Raw genomic sequence first — 18,767 nt, 5'->3', positions numbered from 1 at the left:
ATTAATACTAATATAGCTCATACTACATGACTTTCAGAAATCAGTATTAACATCCCAGGATTAATAATATTTTAGCCAAAAATGACCCTTTCCTGAAGATATTCCCTTTCCTGAAGATATGTTTTCAAATATATAGATATTTTAGTACCTTGTCATAGGACACATAATTAAAGGTAGCTATTACTTAAAAGAGATTTATTTTTCCTTTTTCTTTTTTCTTGGGAGGAAGACATTACAGAAACAAAACAAGAAACATAGATAAAAAACATACCTGAACTTCTCCAATTCATTGTTTCTGGATTTTTGTTTTCCTTTATATTTTGGAGGCTGACCTGTGAATACAGAAGTATTTGTTCCTGAAATGTGTACATAAAAATCTACAAGCTTGAAACTGAAACAATTTTTTTTAAAAAAGCAAACTGGAATAAGAAAGCAGTATTGTATGTGTGTCTAACTATAAACAAGCCAAAAAGGACGCTAGGGATGATGTTTTTCTACGTATGCTAGAAAATTACTGCAAAGATAAATGATAATGATGATTATCACCTAGGCTGAGAGTGGACACAGAAGATACAGGCTAGAGTTGCTGTTCTCAGGTAGTTAATCAGATGGGAAGCAAAGACAGGTCCTTCAATAATTAAACAACAATCCTCACTAAGAGGAAAAGAAGGTACCATGTTGACATAGCCACATTAATTCCACAGTAACTGCTCTTAAAACTCCTAGGAGGGAAAAATCTCTTCAATCTGGAGTGGTTGGGGAAAGCGTTAGTGGGAATGTAGCATTTGTGTTCAGTTTTAAGAAACAAGTAGGATTTGCACAGAATGGGCCAAGTGAAGTTCATGATAAGAAAACTAAGTACACCTGTGTGATTTGGTGAGTTAAGTGAGGGCAGACTGGAAATGGGCTGCAAAGGCAGGTGGGGTGAGTGTCACAGGTCCAGTGCTTCCGACTCTCCAGCTGGGAAAGCGCGCCTTCATCCCTCTGGAAGGAGAAGAGTGGCGCTGCACGCTTCTGGGCGGACGGGGGTGACCTGCACAAAGCTGTGTAGCACAGAGCACAGCAAGGGGTTGGGAGTATCTGCTGGAAGCTTTGGGAGAGTTGGCAAAGGCAAGTCAGAGCCTGTGTTTTAGGGAGGGGATGAGAGCCTGAGCTGCTTTGGGTGGCCTCAGAAAACGACAGCAGTTTCTAGAAAGAAACAAGTTTTTAGTGTGATTCCTTCTATGAAACCTAGGACAAAGCTATTTAACTCTGGGACCTTAATTTCTTCAACTGAATGTAGATATGGAAGTGTGAAGGGTATTTAAATTACTTCAATGTGCTGTTTGATAATAACGGCTTAAGACATGCCATAAATTAAAAGCTGTTTCGCAAAAAAGGTTTTATTCTCAAAGACTTTTCACGTGCTATTAGAGTCCTCTCAGGTAAGACAAACACCTGCGTCTCCCCCTCTTTGTAGCTGTGCTGAAGTGCTAATCAGCAGTAATGGGTGGGTACAAGGCACTGGAGCCCCAAAGAAGACAAAACTGCGGGAAGTAAAAGACAGAAATGGCTGCCAGGAGTAAAAGCACTGAAAAAACAAATGAACCAAAAAATAACTGAAAGGAAAAGAAGGTTACAGGATCGGTAACTAGAGGTCAACAATCTCACCACAATAACCCTAGAAGGAACACACAAAAGCGTGAGATGCTTGTGTGTAACAACAACCTTGAGTGGTCAAGAAAATCTGAATTCTCTCCATTTTTAAAAGGCAGAGAAGAGTGTAATCCACCATAGAATGATTTCCTTCAAAAGCAAAAGTAGCATAAATGGACAATGAGAAATGAGGCATTGAGTATCTGCTTTTCTGGAGCCTTTCATTTCCCCAAGGTGCCAAGGTGTGTATGAGGTCTTGCTGTGTGTGTCTGCGTACTTCCTAGATATAGAAATAAACAAATGCACTAAGCACATACAATTTAAACAAACTAGTATTAGACTAAAGCATCCATTCTCAACACAGGTACATCACCCGCAAAAAGGTAGTAACTGGTTACTGGACGATGAAGGAAACCTAACTCCTCATATATAAAGCACACATGTATATACAACATATAAAGAAAGAAACAGATGGTATTAAAGTTCCAGGAGGGCAGGGTAATTAGGGGGAAAGATGTCTAAAAAGGCTCTGGGGGCAGGGAGCAGATGATGAAATAAAAGGAGAGTGACACTGGCCTAGGGGAAATCAGCAGACCAAGAAGCGCTTCATCTTTCCTTTCCATTCCTTTTCTTTGGAGTCCAAAATTAAATGCATTAAACAATATAAGACTGAGCACTGATTTCAAAAAAATGTTCAGTGTTTTCTTGACACTGAAGCATCGTAAAGTAAAAGAAGAGGGATAACAAACATGAGTGAAGCTTCTGCAAATTTTAGGGCGCAAGAGTTTAGGCAACACTATACTCATTTAACACCAATTTACATAAGGAAAAAACTCACTTGATGGTGGCAGAAACTCAGGATGACAGTCGCAATCATCTACCTTCGAAGCTTCATCTACCGCCTGCCATGAAAATAAAATGAGTCAGACTTTCAAAGAGATACAGCCATGAAGAATTCAATAGCTAAATAATAAAACAGAGTAGAACAGAATTTATCCAAGTGCCTAAAACACCCAGCTTTACCAGATGACTAAATAAAATGATAAATACTGAACAACAGTTACTGGATTAATACTATCACAACTTTCCTCATGCTCCTCTCCCTGAGTACAGCGTCTCTGGCACATTCGTTGTCAACAACAAAAGGACTAGACCGCGGGTTGGAAAAGTTCCCTTCAACGCCTACCACCCACCTAACCCCAGGGCATCGCTTTGCTTTTTCCCCCTCAAGCCCTAGAAGGAAGTATCACTGTGAACTTGGTTAAACCTGCTGAGCTTTGAGTATGCTACAGTTGAGAGGAAAACGCAGATACACATCCTCCGGGACACTGATCACAGAGCCAGCTTACAGGCTTAGAGATGCCCTAGGAAACGAGCAGATAGGTTCTGAGTACAGTAATGAACCAAGGGCTGGGGATCCCTGCTGTTAAGAACAAGAGACGGGAGAAATACCTTGGGCAGAGAAAGGAATAGGGTGCCTCCCAGGCCCAGCACAGCACAAACAGGGTGGCTGGGCTGGTGCACTGCCAAGCAGCCAAGCAGTCACTTGTCACTCATTTCCAAGTGGCTACTGGACTAAGACATGTAAAGGGGAAAAAGAGAACTATCGAAATGGCAAAATGAAATTTAGAAAAAACATTGGGAAAATCCACAAATGTGATTTCAAAAAAAATTCTGTAACGCTGAAATAGTAGTTGTAGGAGGGAACCAGATTAATTAAAAGAATCATTCTCTCAATGCCAATAGGCAAAATGGGTTCATATTATCAAAACATTTAGTTTCCATTACCATAAAAATACTGTAAAAATGTGAGACCATCTATACTTGAAATAATTTTAATTTTTAACCGAGCTTACCTTTAGATTCTGATTACCACCGTTTGCCATTTCGTGGTTAGTTTTTCTGGAATTTCTTTCAGTCTCCACAAAGTTAAGTGAAGTACTAAATGCAGGTGCTGATAAATTAGGTATGTAGGCTCTGAATGAATTTAAAAAAAAAAAAAAAGGAAAGAAAGGAAGAACTATTTTATTTCCATTAATATTTGTTAAAAGTTAAACTTCAGGAGTTCCCGTCGTGGTGCAGTGGTTAACGAATCCGACTAGGAACCATGAGGTTGCGGGTTTGGTCCCTGCCCTTGCTCAGTGGGTTAACAATCCGGCGTTGCCGTGAGCTGCGGTGTAGTTTGCAGACGCGGCTCGGATCCCGTGTTGCTGTGGCTCTGGCGTAGGCCGGTGGCTACAGCTCCGATTAGATCCCTAGCCTGGGAACCTCCATATGCCGCGGGAGCGGCCCAAGAAATAGCAAAAAATACAAAAAAAAAAAAAAAAAGTTAAACTTCAAACAAAGAACAAGTATAGCCTTTTTTCCTTGAAAGCAAGGTCATATAGCTTCAAAAAGAATCTCAACCTCTGCGATTGGGTTTTATACATAAATATTACTTTAAATTTGTGGTTAGAAACTGAAAATAGGAGTTCTCCTGTGGCACAGAGGATGAAGAATCCAGTGCTGTCACTGTTGTGGCACAGGTAAGATCCCTGACCTGGGAACTTTCACCTGCCAGGGGAGCAGCACTCCCCCCACAAAAAAAACCTTCAAAATAGACTATGAACAGTTTCTATGTTTTCTGGTTTCTAATATTAAAATAAGTCAGTCTGCTTTAATTTAACAGCTTCAATATCTTAGGTATTTAAGCATGTGGGAAAAGCTTTATCTATTTTAATTGCCAAGTAAAAAGATGGAGAATCCTGACAGCTATTTGTTTTCTTAAGAACATACTCATGTCTATCTGCTGCCTGTTTCTAGCAGGAGTGTTAGCTTGTGAAAAGCTATCAGCAGGCTGGAGGCAGATGTTTCCAGGACAGAGGTGAGCCTTGCTGGTGTTCTAGGCTGCCAGGACCCTCGGGGCCAAAACTGGGGCCAATCAACCACAGTGGTGTCCAATTAACACTTCACCCCACAGGCTTGGATCTCCAATATATACATATGCAAATGGTTCCACAAAACAAATCAAACAAGTCAAGAGTCGCTTGATCTTACAAACACTTTATTTATTTATTTATTTTTGCTTTTTAGGGTCTCACCTGCAGCATAGGAAAGTTCCCAGGCTAGAGGCTGAATTGGAGCTACAACTGCCAGCCTACACCACAGCCACAGCAATGCAGGATCCAGGCCGTGTCTGAAAACCCACACCACAGCTCATGGCAAGGCCGGATCCTTAACCTACTGAGTGAGGCCAGGGATCGAACTCACATCTTTATGGATCCTAGTCGGATTTGTTAACCGCTGAGCCATGAAGCGGAACTCCAAAACTTTATTACATAGTTGATTTACAATGTTGTGCCAATTTCCGTACAGCAAAGTAACCCAGTCACACACATGTATACATTCTCTTTTTGTCTTTTTTTTCTTTTTACAGCCACACCCACAGCATATGGAGGTTTCCAGGCTAGGGGTCGTATCAGAGCTGTAGCCGCTGGCCTATGCCACAGCCACAGCAACTTGGTATCTGAGCCGTGTCTGCGACCTACACCACAGCTCACAGCAACGCTGGATCCTTAACCCACTGAGCAAGGCCAGGGATAGAACCCACAACCTCATGGTTCCTAGGTGGATTCATTTCCGCTGAGCCACGTTGGGAACTCCATATACATTCTTTTTCTCATATTATCTTCCATCATGTTCTATCCCAAGAGACTAGATATACAGTTCCCCCTGCAGGACCTCAATGCTTGTCCATTCTCAATGTAATAGTTTACACCTACTAACCCCAAATTCCCAGTCCATCCCACTCTCTCCCCAAACCAACACTTAAAAAGCCTCCTCTAGTCCTTCCAACCCCAACTTTATTGTAATGGTTGCTACTATCTACCACAGCGTAAAATAGCAACTCCGAAACTCACAGAGCAAGATCGTTCCAAGTAACAGCTAGTTAACTCACCTGCTCTCATAAAAGGCCTTAATTGGATTCCTAGTTGGTGTTAGACCTGTAAAAATGAATCACACACATAGTAATCAGTGGATTGAAAACACATATTTTAAAAGATTTTCACATTTCCTTTAAGCTGACAGTAAGAGTATCGAACTTAGAAAACCAAAAACTAAACCTAAACAACCTTATACTTCTGGACATTTTTAGTTTTAGGATGGTGTCAACAAAAATGTTACACAAACCTCATGTGACCTCCCGTATTACCTGATTTCGTTGACTAGATGCAGCAATCTATAAAACTGAATCAGAGATGGTACCTGTCTTCAAGGAGCTCACAATCTTATCCTCATATTCTGCTGGATGACAGCATCTGCTAGAGAACTAGAACTACTCAAGTCAGCTTCCTAAGACACGAACCACCCCAAGAAGAAAGAGCAGGAAAGAGCTGTATGCTCACAGCAGAGTAAGGTGATTTCAGGCACTGGAGAAGGCAAAAGGACTCAGGAGAGAGAATAAGGACCGAATAAAAATTGGGAATTCCTAGCCTGCACACCAATTTCTGATGTATATGTGTATATATGTACATTCAGCAGGCTACAGGATTAGCCACAAACTTGGTGCAAAAACATCAAACCACGCTACTGAGGGGCCTTTTCTTTAGGAAATAACTGTAAATAATGAAAGAAAAATTTACAACCAATTCGTTTTTTATTTTTTTGGTCTTTTTGTCTTTTCTAGGGCCGCACCTGCGGCACATGGACGTTCCCAGGCTAGGGGTCTAATCCGAGCTGTAGCCGGCCTACTCCAGAGCCACAGCAATGCAGGATCTGAGCCGCATCCGTGACCTACACCACAGCTCACAGCAACGCCAGATCCCCAACCCACTGAGCAAGGCCAGGGATCGAACCCGCAACCCCATGGTTCCTAGTCGGATTCGTCATCCACTGAGCCATGACGGGAACTCCCAATTCGTTTTTTAAAAGGCTTTACTTCATTCAAAATTTCAAGAAGGCACATTTTTCTATAGAAGAATAAATAATTTGTTGCTATCTATTTCAAATAAAAAATACAAATCATTTATAATTACCTACTGGAATATAACACTAACATATTTCCACACGAATAGAAATTAAAAACTTAAGTGAGTTGACCAAGATAACATAACAAAATCAGTACAAATCATCTTGATTTATGGTCCTCCATTAATCCAAGAAACCCATCTTCCAAAGTTTTAAAGGGAATTCAACTGTTAACCAAAAGAATCTTATGTGAAATACCTTGCAGGTCTTCTATTTGTTTTTGTAACTTTACATGCTGCTGAATTAGATCCTTGATGCCCTCAGGGTCATTTTTACAGAGTTTTTGAGCTTTTATGTTTGCTTGCAGGGCCCAGTCATATTCCCCCAGCATAGAAAGGGCAGCACAATAACGATAATGACCCTGTTCCAAAAAGATAAATTTAATTTTTTTCTCAAAAATAGGCTTAAGTTAAAGAAAATAGATAAAGAAAAGAATATTTTGCTTGCAAACTGATTAGTTACTTAAAATGTTAGATTAGGATCCTATCAATAAAAACTAAATAAAAATGTTAATAACCTCTCAGGAAATAAAATTATCTAAATGAGCTAAGTGAAAAGCTATGAACAGTATTCATAATAATTTTTAACAATTGACTAGTAGTCAGTTTTTCCACTTGAGATTTTTTTGTACTCCTCCAAAGAAAATGATTAACTTTTATTGTACATATTTTACTAATAAAGAAATAATATTATTTTGTCCTAAAGTATAAAAAATGATTCATTATGTCACTTAATTTTTAAAAAAATACTTTCAGCAGTAAATAAGCCTCTCAGTCATTACATTCCCTACACCTTTGAAATCAAAAGAACTCTAGAGCTAGAATCAGCTTGTGCAGTAGTTTTCCAACCCCTCTGAAAAGCATGGGCACAGATAAGGGGTACATCCAGGCTAGATATTCCAAATACCTCTTTTTTTTTTTTTTGGTCTTTTGTCATTTTTTAGGGCCGCACCCTCAGCATATTGAGGTTCCCAGGCTAGGGGTTGAATCAGAGCTGCAGCTGCCGGCCTATACCACAGCCACAGCAATGCCAGATCCAAGCCACGTCTTCGACCTATACCACAGCTCATAGCAATGCTGGATCCTTAACCGACTAAGCGAGGGCAGGGATCGAACTTACAACCTCACGGTTCCTAGTCAAATTCGTTTCTTCTGTGCCATGACGGGAACTCCCAACTACACCTTTCTCAATCAGCTTTTAATTATTTTATCTCTCAGTATAGTTCTTGGTTTTAGGATGCAAAAACCACTGATTTACTCTTAACTCTATAAAGATCAGGCTGTTTTATTTTGTTGCAGCTGGCCTCATTTATGCACTCTGGGAAGTCTACATAAAGCCTGAAGATTTTAGTCTAGAAAACTAATATTACCAAACCCGGGGCTAACTAAGCCAAGCCCTCTTCTAACTACTCCCAAACCAAACTCGTTTTAGGTACAGTATCTCCACTGAAGAAATGATTTACAAGCGCAAAGGGTTACAACCTGGCCTAACGCCACATTGATTTAGAAACAAACCAAAGAACTTAGGACTCCAGGTCCAGAGCTCTTCTCTCTTTGCTGCACATTTTACAAAGAATATTCTGACTCTATGAGAAAATATGAAATCAGAAATAAGTGATCCTTTTAAGAAAGATGAGCCTTTCACTAAAAGGAGGCAGAAACCAGCAGAGGACCTCCGTGCACGCAGGTTCAGTGCCTATATAACCTGCCCTGGCGCACGCCCAGACTGTGAGTCCCGGAGCACTTCTTGGCCAGATTGTTCAGGCTCAGATTGATTCACATTCAGATAGCATGTGGTTAAACTCTGCATTACCTCCAAAGGCATAAGCAAATAAAGAGATCTCACAGATAGGCTACAAGATCAAAATTCTATCCACTAAACAGTTATCAACATCAAAGTTTAGATAACTGCATTTAAAAAAATCACAGCATAGGCAATTCAGAGAAATTATAAACCTTACCTGCTAAATGTGTAGGGAACACTTTATTTTTCTCTCTCTTTTCCACCCACCTTTCTCATCTTTTACTGGGTCCTTTCCCCTAACCTCTGTAAAATTCTATCAGTTGAGAAAGGGGTTTTTTCAGATCTTTCTGAGTGATGCTTTCTGAGATCTTTCTGAGTGATGCTTTCTGAGATCTTTCTGAGTGATGCTAAAATTAAAGGCATCTCACAAAGTTTCTTGAGCCCAATTACAATAGAAAATTTTGCTCTTCTCTGCCATTCTCATTCTCTACCACATACACTGTCCATCTGCCTAACATCCACTCCTTTCGGGTGCCATCATGTCCCTACTCCACACAGTAATGGCAGGACTGTCAACTTCAGTGCCCCCATCCCAACAATGGCTGGTAAAGGAGAAGCATAGTGGTGTCCCACGAAACTGGCCAAGTGAAATGCACCACTTACCGGGACATAGTAATTGATCCACAGGTAGGAACATGGCTCAACCAGGCATACTATAGGTATATAAATACTATATAAATAGGTATACTATATAAATACTAAAAGAGGTTCTCTTTCCACTAGAATTAATTAGGGTATCAGTCAGTTTGGGACTCCTACTTTTTCAAAATGAAGCCAAGGGAGCCTGTGTTCTAACTACCACTTCTGGTCAAGATGGAGTTACAGGAATTGGATGTACCCTCTTGCCTAAAACAAAGAAACAAGGACAAAATACACCAAACAAAGGTTTGCAAGACACTGCTTATCAGCCAACAAGAGAGTGATCCCTGAGAGATGAGAAACACAGAAATCAAGTCCTATGATTGCTCTGGCTTAGTGAAGAAGTTTCTAAGCCACGGCACAGGAAGAAGGAGCCCAAGGAGAGATAAAATCTCAGTTAAGTCCAGGAAAGCCAAGGTAGCTCAAGTTCACAGGGCAGAGGACCAGAGAAGAAAGAGCTGGACAAGGAACTCCAGAGATCTTCAGAGTCCCCTTTGAGTCTTCAGCTCAGTATCCATCAGTGCATCCATGTGGGACAACTACCCAAGCTAGGGAGAGAACCACTATGAAAGATGAGAAGCAAACAACAGTCAGAACTCACACAGGGCCAGGAATAATTTCTATTCCCATGGACCAGAAGGGAAAACATATTCACAGAATATTAAGTTGTAGGTATTAAATAGGGTACTCAGAAGAAAAAATTAGTCCTAGACCAAATACCACTATGGTAGTACCCAACAACACCCCAAAGGATCTGTTTCCAACTTCCTACATCTCAAAACAAAACTCAGAAGTATTTACAGAAATACAGAAATACTAGTATAACACAAGGTAAAATTCACAATATCCGATATCCAATCAAAAATTACTAGGTATGCAAAGAAGGAAAATGTGATCTATACTGAAGAGAAAAATCAAGCAGCTGAAAACAATCCAGAATTGACAGAGGTGATAGAATTAGTAGATAAGGACATTAAAACAGTTATAAATACATTTCACATGTTCAAGAGCTAAGAGGAAACTGAACATATTAAAGACATGAAATATATAAGAAATACTCAAACTGAAATTCTATAGATGAATGCTATGGAAATAAGGCAGATTAGACATAGCAGAAGAAAAGATCAGTGAACTTGAGGACAGAGCAACAGAACCTAGGTAAAACGGAACAGAGAAAGCAAAGTGAGAAAAAAACAATGAAAATGATGCTAACAAAGAGGGAAGCACCACTGAGAAATAGAAAGAAAAATGTGTACAGATCTGGATCCAATCATGCCTGAAGCAGACCCCGAGACTTTTCAATTACATGAACCAATAAATTCCCTCTTCTACTTATGCCATATCCAAGTTAGGTTTTGTAAATTAAAAGGTTCTTGAGGACATTTTGTGAGGCTATTGGTTTGTATCCTATACAGAATCACCTAAAGACAATGCAAATAGGGACAACACTGTTAATCAACTATACTTCAATTAGGAAAAAAAAAAGACAATGCACATGGAAGTATAAATAGCTGTTGACTATACCATAAAAACTCACTCCCGGAGTTCTCTTGTGGCACAGCAGGTTAAGGATCCAGCATTGTCGCTGCTGTGACATGGGTTCGATCCCTGGCGTAGGAGTTTCCATTTCCACACGCCCCAAGTGGGGCCAAAAAAAAAAAACAAAAAAAAAACCAACCCATTCTTTAGGATACAATAATTCACTCTCTCTTAAGCCTAAAAGTATGTGTTAGGACTTATATAGTATTATAAATCAACACAATAACAAATAATAACAAATAATAAAGAAAGAAATAAAAGTATATCTAAGATAACTAACGCTGTACCAGTCTTACCTGTATGGAAAAAGAAGAAAAAAATAGCCCACCCACACATGGAAACCTACAGAGTACCTTCTTATGGAGGCTTATATCCTACAGGCTTGACTCAAAAGACTCAGGTTCAATACCCTCAGGCCATGCACAAAAATAAACTCAAGGTGGCTGAAAGACTTAAATATAAGACAAGACACCATCAAACTCCAAGAAGAGAACATAGGCAAAACACTTTCTGACATTAACCTCATGAATATTTTCTCAGGTCAGTCTCCCAAAGCAACAAAAATAAGAGCAAAAATAAACCAATGGGACCTAATTAAATTGAAAAGCTTTTGCACAGCAAAGGAAACCAAAAAGAAAACAAAAAGACAACTTACAGAATGGGAGAAAACAGTTTCAAATGATGCAACTGACAAGGGCTTAATCTCTAGAATATATAAGCAACTTATACAACTCAACAGCAAAAAAGCCAAGAACCCAATGGAAAAATGGGCAAAAGACCTGAATAGACTGTTCTCCAAGGAAGATATACAGATGGACAACAAGCACATGAAAAAATGCTCAACATCATTGATTATAAGAGAAATGCAAATCAAAACTACCATGAGATACCACCTCACACCAGTCAGAATGGGAATCATTAATAAGTCCACAAATAACAAGTGCTGGAGGGGCTGTGGAGAAAAGGGAACCCTCCTGCACTGTTGGTGGGAATGTAAACTGGTACAGCCACTATGGAGAACAGTTTGGAGATACCTTAGAAATCTATACGTAGAACTTCCATATGGCCCCGCAATCCCACTCTTGGGCATCTATCCAGACAAAACTCTACTTAAAAGAGACACATGCACCCGCATGTTCATTGCAGCACTATTCACAACAGCCAGGACATTGGAAACAACCCAAATGTCCATTGACAGACAATGGATTAGGAAGATGTGGTATATAAACACAATGGAATACTACTCAGCCATAAAAAAAGAACGACGTAACGCCATTTGCAGCAACATGGATGGAACTAGAGACTCTCATACTGAGTGAAATGAGTCAGAAAGACAAAGACAAATACTATATGATATCACTTATAACTGGAATATAATTTACAGCACAAATGAACCTTTCCATAGAAAAGAAAATCATGGACTTGGACAACAGACTTGTGGCTGCCCGGGGGGGAGAGGGAGGAAGCGGGAGGGATCGGGAGCTTGGGGTTATTGGATACAACTTGGAATGGATTTACAAGGAGATCCTGAGTAGCATCGAGAACTATGTCTAGATACCTATATTGCAACAGAACAAAGGGTGGGGGAAAAAATGTATACATGTAAGAGTAACCTGGTCCCCATGCTGTACAGTGGAAAAAAATTAAAATAATAGAACAAACAAACAAAAAAGACTCAGGTTCATAATTAATTCTAAAGTAAAAGGACTCTTATAAAAGTAAAGAATGCACCTTAGTCTTATTTTGTTTTCCAAGTTTAAACTATGCTTTAATGAACACGCCTTTCTGGTAAAATAAAATAATAAATGACTTCAATACATAGTTACCAATTTTTTTGAATACTTACACTAAGAGTTGTGTTTTTCATCTACATAAATACTTTTGCAGTCACCAAAAAATTCCCAAGTTAAAAAATGAGTGAACCCAAATAAATACAGTCAACTAATCTTTGAGCAAAGGCATTGCAATGGAGCAAAGACAGTCTTTCCAACAAATGACACTGGAACTGGAAATCTACATGCAGAAAAAATGAATCCTAATCTTACACACTCCACAAAAACTAACTTGAAATAGATCACCGACTAAAGCTCCTAAAGGATAACACAGAAACCTTGAATACGATGATGACTTTTTAGACACAACACCAAAGGCGTGACCCATGAAAGAAATAACTGATAAGATGAACTTGATGAAAATTAAAACTTATGCTCTGTAAAAGAAGACATCAAGAAAATGAGAAAATATTTGCAAAAAAATAATTTGTAAAACTGTATTTCTTATGTATCTTATCCACAAGAACTCTTAAAACTCAACAATAAAACTATCAAATAAAGAATGGGCCAAAGACCTGAACAAACACCTCATCAAAGAAGATATAAAATGGCAAATAAACACATGAAAAGATGCTCCACGTGTCACCAGGGAAATGCAAACTGAAACGACAAGATCCACTACATCCATCAGAACTGCCAAAATTCAGGGCACTGGTAATGTCAAGTGCCGGGAGGGTATGGAGCAACAGGGACTCTCATTCACTGCTGCTGTAAGTGCAAAATGGCACAGCCACTTTGGAAGCAAGTCTGGCGTTCCTTAAAAAATTAAACCTATTCTTATCATGTGATCCAGGAATTGCACTCCTTGGTATTTACCCAAAGGAGTTGAAAGCATATGTCCACACAAAAACTTGCACACAGATTTTTTTTTTTCTAGCAGTTTTATTTCTAATTGCCAAGCATTGGAAACAATCAAAATGTCCTTCAATTAATGAATGAATAAATAAAGTGAGGTATATCCAGACAATGTAACATTATTCAGTGATAAAAAGAAAGAGCTTATCCAGCCATCAAAAGACAAAGAAGAAATTTAAATGCCTATTACTAAGTGAAAGAAGCCAATCTGAGAATCTTACACATTTTACAATCCCAACTATATGACATTCTGGAAAAGGTAAAACTTACGCAGAGAGTAAAAAGATCCATGATTGCCAGGAGTTTGGGGGCAGGGGGGGAAGGATGGAAAAGCAGATTAGAGGATTTCAGGGCAGGGAAAATACTCTGGATGAACCGTAATGGTGGAATAAATGTCACTGTACATTTGTCCAAACCTGTAGAACGCACAGCACTTAGGGATGATTATGAAGCGTCCGCACAGGTTCATCAGTTTTTACAAATGGTTCACTCTGTTGGGGGATGCTGATAATGGGGGAGACTGGGCATGTGTGGGGGCAGGGAACTTACTGGAATCTCTGGACCTGCCTAATTTTTCTTGAACCTAAACAACTCTTAGGAAAGTCTTTAAGAAAAAAAAGGGCAAATATTTTATGTTTGGTAAATTAAGCCAGGAATAAACATTCCACATAAAATCCTCAAAGTAATTTAAAAAGTTCTGGTATTCTTTTTCTTTTCCTAAATTGGCAATATATTGAATTAGCATCTCTGGAAAACCAGCATCATGGTGTAGGTTTCAGCATTAAGTCTATCATCCATTCATTCTGTAAATGAATTTATAGAGGACCTGCCAAATGCCAGATTCAGTGATCAGCAAAGATTCTATTTCAAGTACAATGGCAACTCATTAACAAAAATGGAAACAACCTGACTGCCTTCAAATACAAAACATTTCCAATGCTGGAGTCTCAATTCGATTTTGTCTTTTACTTGCAACAACACCTTGCAAACATACTTCACACCTTCCTGGGACTCAATTTCTTCATCTATAAAATGAGGCATTTAAAAGGTGACCCCAGGAGTTCCCGTTGCAGCTCAGCAGAAATGACCCAACTAGTATGCATGAGGATGTGTGTTTGATCCATGACCTTGCTCAGAGTTAAGGTATAGGGCGTTGCCGTGAGCTGTGGTGCAAGCCAGCAGCTGTAGCTCCAATTTGACCTCTAGCTTGGGAACTTCCATAGGCCACAGGTGTGGCACTAAAAAGCAAAAAATTAAAAAATTTAAAATGACCCCAAACTTTGGATACAGAAGTTCATCCAGAGAATTTTATAATCCCCAGACTCTTCTAAGCCAACTGAGTCACAGTTGGCCCTAATTTGGGGGCCCAAAAATTCTAGGATTCTATTCACTCTGATTTAAAAACAAATATATAAATACTTTTTAAAATTGATAAATGTTGGTAAGACAGTTAACTAATTTCAACTCATTTATTTAACTGCCATTAAGTCAACAAATATTTACTGAGTCCTTGTATGTGCCAAGCAGCTCATCAGGCAGGCCAGAATCAGAAGTGAACCAAACAAACAAAAAAATGTCCTCGGAGAGCTGACACTGTACTGGAGAACACAAAAAAACCCCACAGCTTAAAAAACAATATATATCACCTGTTCAATAATAGTAAATATAAAGAGGTAAAAAAGTAGAGAAGGACAGCAAATGTCTGGAAGGGGCAGCTTTGGCATGTTAGCAAAGTGGTCAGGGAAGGTTCTACTGAGAAGAGAACTTTGAGCGAATAATGAAAGGAAATAAGGAAGCTCGCATGTCATGCCCTGGGGAAAGGCATTCACGTTCTAGGCAGAAGGATGAGCCTGGCACGTCTGAGGCGTGAGGAGGCCAGCTGGGGGACGGGGAGAGAGCAGGAGGAGTGAGGTCAGCATTAAGACTGCGGATCGATCAGACAAACAGATCATAAGAACAACTTTGATTACGTGAAAACACCTCTGCCTTATTAATGGATACTCAGGTGTCTGTGGTTCTGCGCCATTACTGCAAGGCTGCAATGGCCAGTCTTGCACATCTCACCACGGGCACACATGTCACCACAGGACTGTCTGTGGATCGCACATCCTGGAATCGGTCATGACACCCCAGCATCACACTGCTCTCCAGGGTGAGCATAACCAATGCACACCCACTGGCTTTCTGAGAGCTCCTGCTCCTACGCACACTACCAACCGTGGGACTACGGGTCTCTGAACTTTTGCCCATCTGATGGGCCCAAACACCACCTGTGTTTCTTCCACCTGTGGGTATACTTGTGTGCATGTGGGTCTGTTTAGAGGCTCTCTACTGGGCCCTCTTGATTGCTATTTCTTTACAATTTTAATGACGAGGAAATATAGTTTATTTCCATTGCCCATTTTCTACTGGGTTTCCTACTTATTTTACTTCTTTGCCTATTCTGAGTACAAATCCTATCAGCCATATGTGTTGTTTCTATGACAAACTACCTCCTCCCAGATTACAACTTCCTTCATGGGGTCCGGACATACAGAAATTTTTAACTTTGACATAGTCAAATTTATCAGTTTTTCTCTTCACTGATCTATGCATGCACTGTACGTTACTTGAGAAATCTTTTCCCATCTGAAAGTTACAGCCTTCTCAAGAATGTACAATGACGAAAAAACAGCCTGTTGAGTAAGTGGTGCTGATTAGAACACTCCCTAACACCACACACAAAAATAAACTCCAAATGGATGAAAGACCTAGATATAAGACCAGACACTATCAAACTCTTAGAGGAAAACACAGGCCAAACACTCTCCAACATAAATGACAGCAACATCTTCTCAGATCCACCTCCTAGAGTATTGACAATAAAAACAATAATAAACAAATGGGACCTAATTAAACCTAAAAGTTTCTGCACAGCAAAGGAAACCCTATACAAAACGAAAAGACAACCCACAGAATGGGAGAAAATCTTTGCAAATGAATCGACTGACAAGGGATTCATCTCCAAAATTCATAAACACCTTCTGCAGCTCCATACCAAAAAAAACAAACAACCCCATCAAAAAATGGGCAGAAGATCCAAACAGGCAATTCTCCAAAGAAGACATACGGATGGCCAAAAAACACATGAAAAGATGTTCAACGTCACTCATTATGAGAGAAATGCAAATCAAAACCACTCTGAGGTACCACCTGACACCAGCCAGAATGGCCATCATCCAAAAGTCTAGACAATAAGTGCTGGAGAGGGTGTGGAGACAAAGGAACCCTAGTACACTGTTGGTGGAAATGTAAATTGGTGCAACCACTGTGGAAGGCAGTATGGACATGCCTCAGAAAACTAAACATAGAACTACCATTTGATCCAGTAACCCCACTCCTGGGCATCTATCCAGAGAAAACCACAACTCGCAAAGACACATGTACTCCAATGTTCATTGCAGCACTATTTACAATAGCCAAGACATGGAAACAACCTAAATGTCCATCGACAGAGGAGTGGATCCAGAAGATGTGGAACATACACACGATGGAATATTACTCAGCCATTAAAATGAACGAAACAGCAGCATTTTTAGCAACAAGGATGGACCTAGAAATTATCATGCTAAGTGAAGTCAGCCATACAAGGAGACACCAACATCCAATGCTTTCACTGACATGTGGAATCTGAACAAAGGACAGAATGAACGTCTTTGCAGAACAGATACTGACTCACAGACTCTGAAAAACTTACGGTTTCCAAAAGAGACCATTTGGGGGGTGGGTGGATACTATGGGGTTGTGAGATGGAAATCCTATAAAATTGGATTGTGATGATCATCGTAAAACTATAAATGTAATAAATTCATTAAGAAACAAAAAAAAAAAATGAAAGTTACAGTCTCCCATAGTTCCTTCTAAGTTTCAAGTTTCATCTTCCAAAGCCAGGTCTCTAATGCATCCAGAATATGCAGATGTTAACATCTCAACCACTGAGGGGTCCTGAGGATTCCTGTGGGCAACTTGTCCTCCTCAGACTGGGGGGCCCCTCACTGCTGTGCTGCACCTTTTCTTTCTTTCTTTCTTTTTTGTGGCCATACCCACACCATTCGGAAGTTCCCAGACCAGGGATCAAACCCAGGCTGCTACAGTGACAAAGCAGATACTTAACCCGCTGTGCCACAAGGGAACTCCCCCACTCCCTCTGATTACAGAGCTGACCATTCCCCAGCCACATCCTGAGCTATGCATAATTTTCTCCAGCATTCTGACACAGATTTACTTTCTATAAACAGATACGGCACTATTTGCCTGATGTAAAATATAAAAGGAACCTACCTTTGTCCAATTGTTCTTCAGAATAATAGCTCTCTTTCCATCACCAAGTGCATTTCTAAAAACAAAATAAAATAAAATACTCAAACTTTTAAAAAATAAAAGCATTATAAATTGCATATCTATTTGTACTTTAATTTTCCATATATAATCTGGTTTTTAATTTTTTAATCTGTGATATATATATCCATTATAGGAAATTTGGAAAATACAGAAAAGTAAAACAAAGGGAAAAAGTCACCCAGAGTCACAATCACAACTCCCCAGGAATAATTACTTTTAATATTTCTGGAGTATTCCTCACACACAATAATCTACATCTAATTTATGTCTAACTTTTTGTTACTATTTGTATGGTTTGGTAGGGGATGGGGTTGCTATTTTTGCATGTTAGCAAGACTTTTGATCTCCAAAAATAAAACTCCCAGATCTTTGACACAACACACTGGCTACGCTATACTGGACAGACCATGAATACTGGGAGATGAGACAGGGATTAAGTCCAATTCAATCACTAACTCTCACTGGGGCTCTTAAGAAGTTAGTAACTTCTCTGGGCCCTCGTTCTCATCTGTAAAATGAGGATGATAATTCTCTTCTTCCTGTTTTTAGAGACTATGCCACAGCACAGTACTCTGTAAGGTGTCAAGCACTTTGGTCTAATAGCTAGTCTCTCGTTTCCTGGCTTCCTTATATTCAGGGACCTGCTGCTCTTCCACCCCAGCCCTGCCCTCCCAGAGAACTTCATCACCACTTTAAAACTGTTCAAACCCTAAAATCACTAATTCAGGCGTCCTGCTCTCTCCCCATAACCTAGCTCCTCTCTTGCTTCAACTCTTCCTACTGCCTCCTCAGGGTGCCCAACTCACTGACTGACTGACTCTTTTTTAACTTACTGATCTAGCCTAAGAGTCACTGGTTCATCACTTCATATTCACATGCATACGAATCCCTTATACGTCTTTGTCCCCATGTCTACACCCTGCTCCATAGCAAACCCAAGGCTGGATCAACCGTGCTTTCTGCTTTGCCCATGACGACATCTGGGGAGCCAAGTACTGCTGGAGAAACATCACACAGCAGAGCACAAGGCAGCGCTACTATTCGGGATTCCAAGGGCCTGCAACAGTTACCAACCAT

At 39.8% G+C, this 18,767-nt stretch overlaps 1 protein-coding gene across 1 annotated transcript in view; it reads right to left on the bottom strand.

Moving 5' to 3' along the window:
- The window catches only part of TTC3 (tetratricopeptide repeat domain 3), a 126,297-nt gene that overhangs the window by 72,505 nt on the left and 35,025 nt on the right, over positions 1–18,767 (bottom strand). The window contains 6 exon segments of the mRNA XM_021070969.1: positions 272–332; positions 2,474–2,537; positions 3,492–3,612; positions 5,573–5,618; positions 6,841–7,003; positions 17,631–17,685. Coding sequence (XP_020926628.1) covers positions 272–332; positions 2,474–2,537; positions 3,492–3,612; positions 5,573–5,618; positions 6,841–7,003; positions 17,631–17,685 — 510 coding nt within the window.

The sequence above is a fragment of the Sus scrofa genome, chromosome 13 (assembly GCF_000003025.6).
Source record: "Sus scrofa isolate TJ Tabasco breed Duroc chromosome 13, Sscrofa11.1, whole genome shotgun sequence".
Classification (NCBI taxonomy): Eukaryota; Metazoa; Chordata; class Mammalia; order Artiodactyla; family Suidae; genus Sus; species Sus scrofa.
Note: the sequence above shows the minus strand (reverse complement) of the source record. Positions and strands in the feature narration are given on the sequence as shown.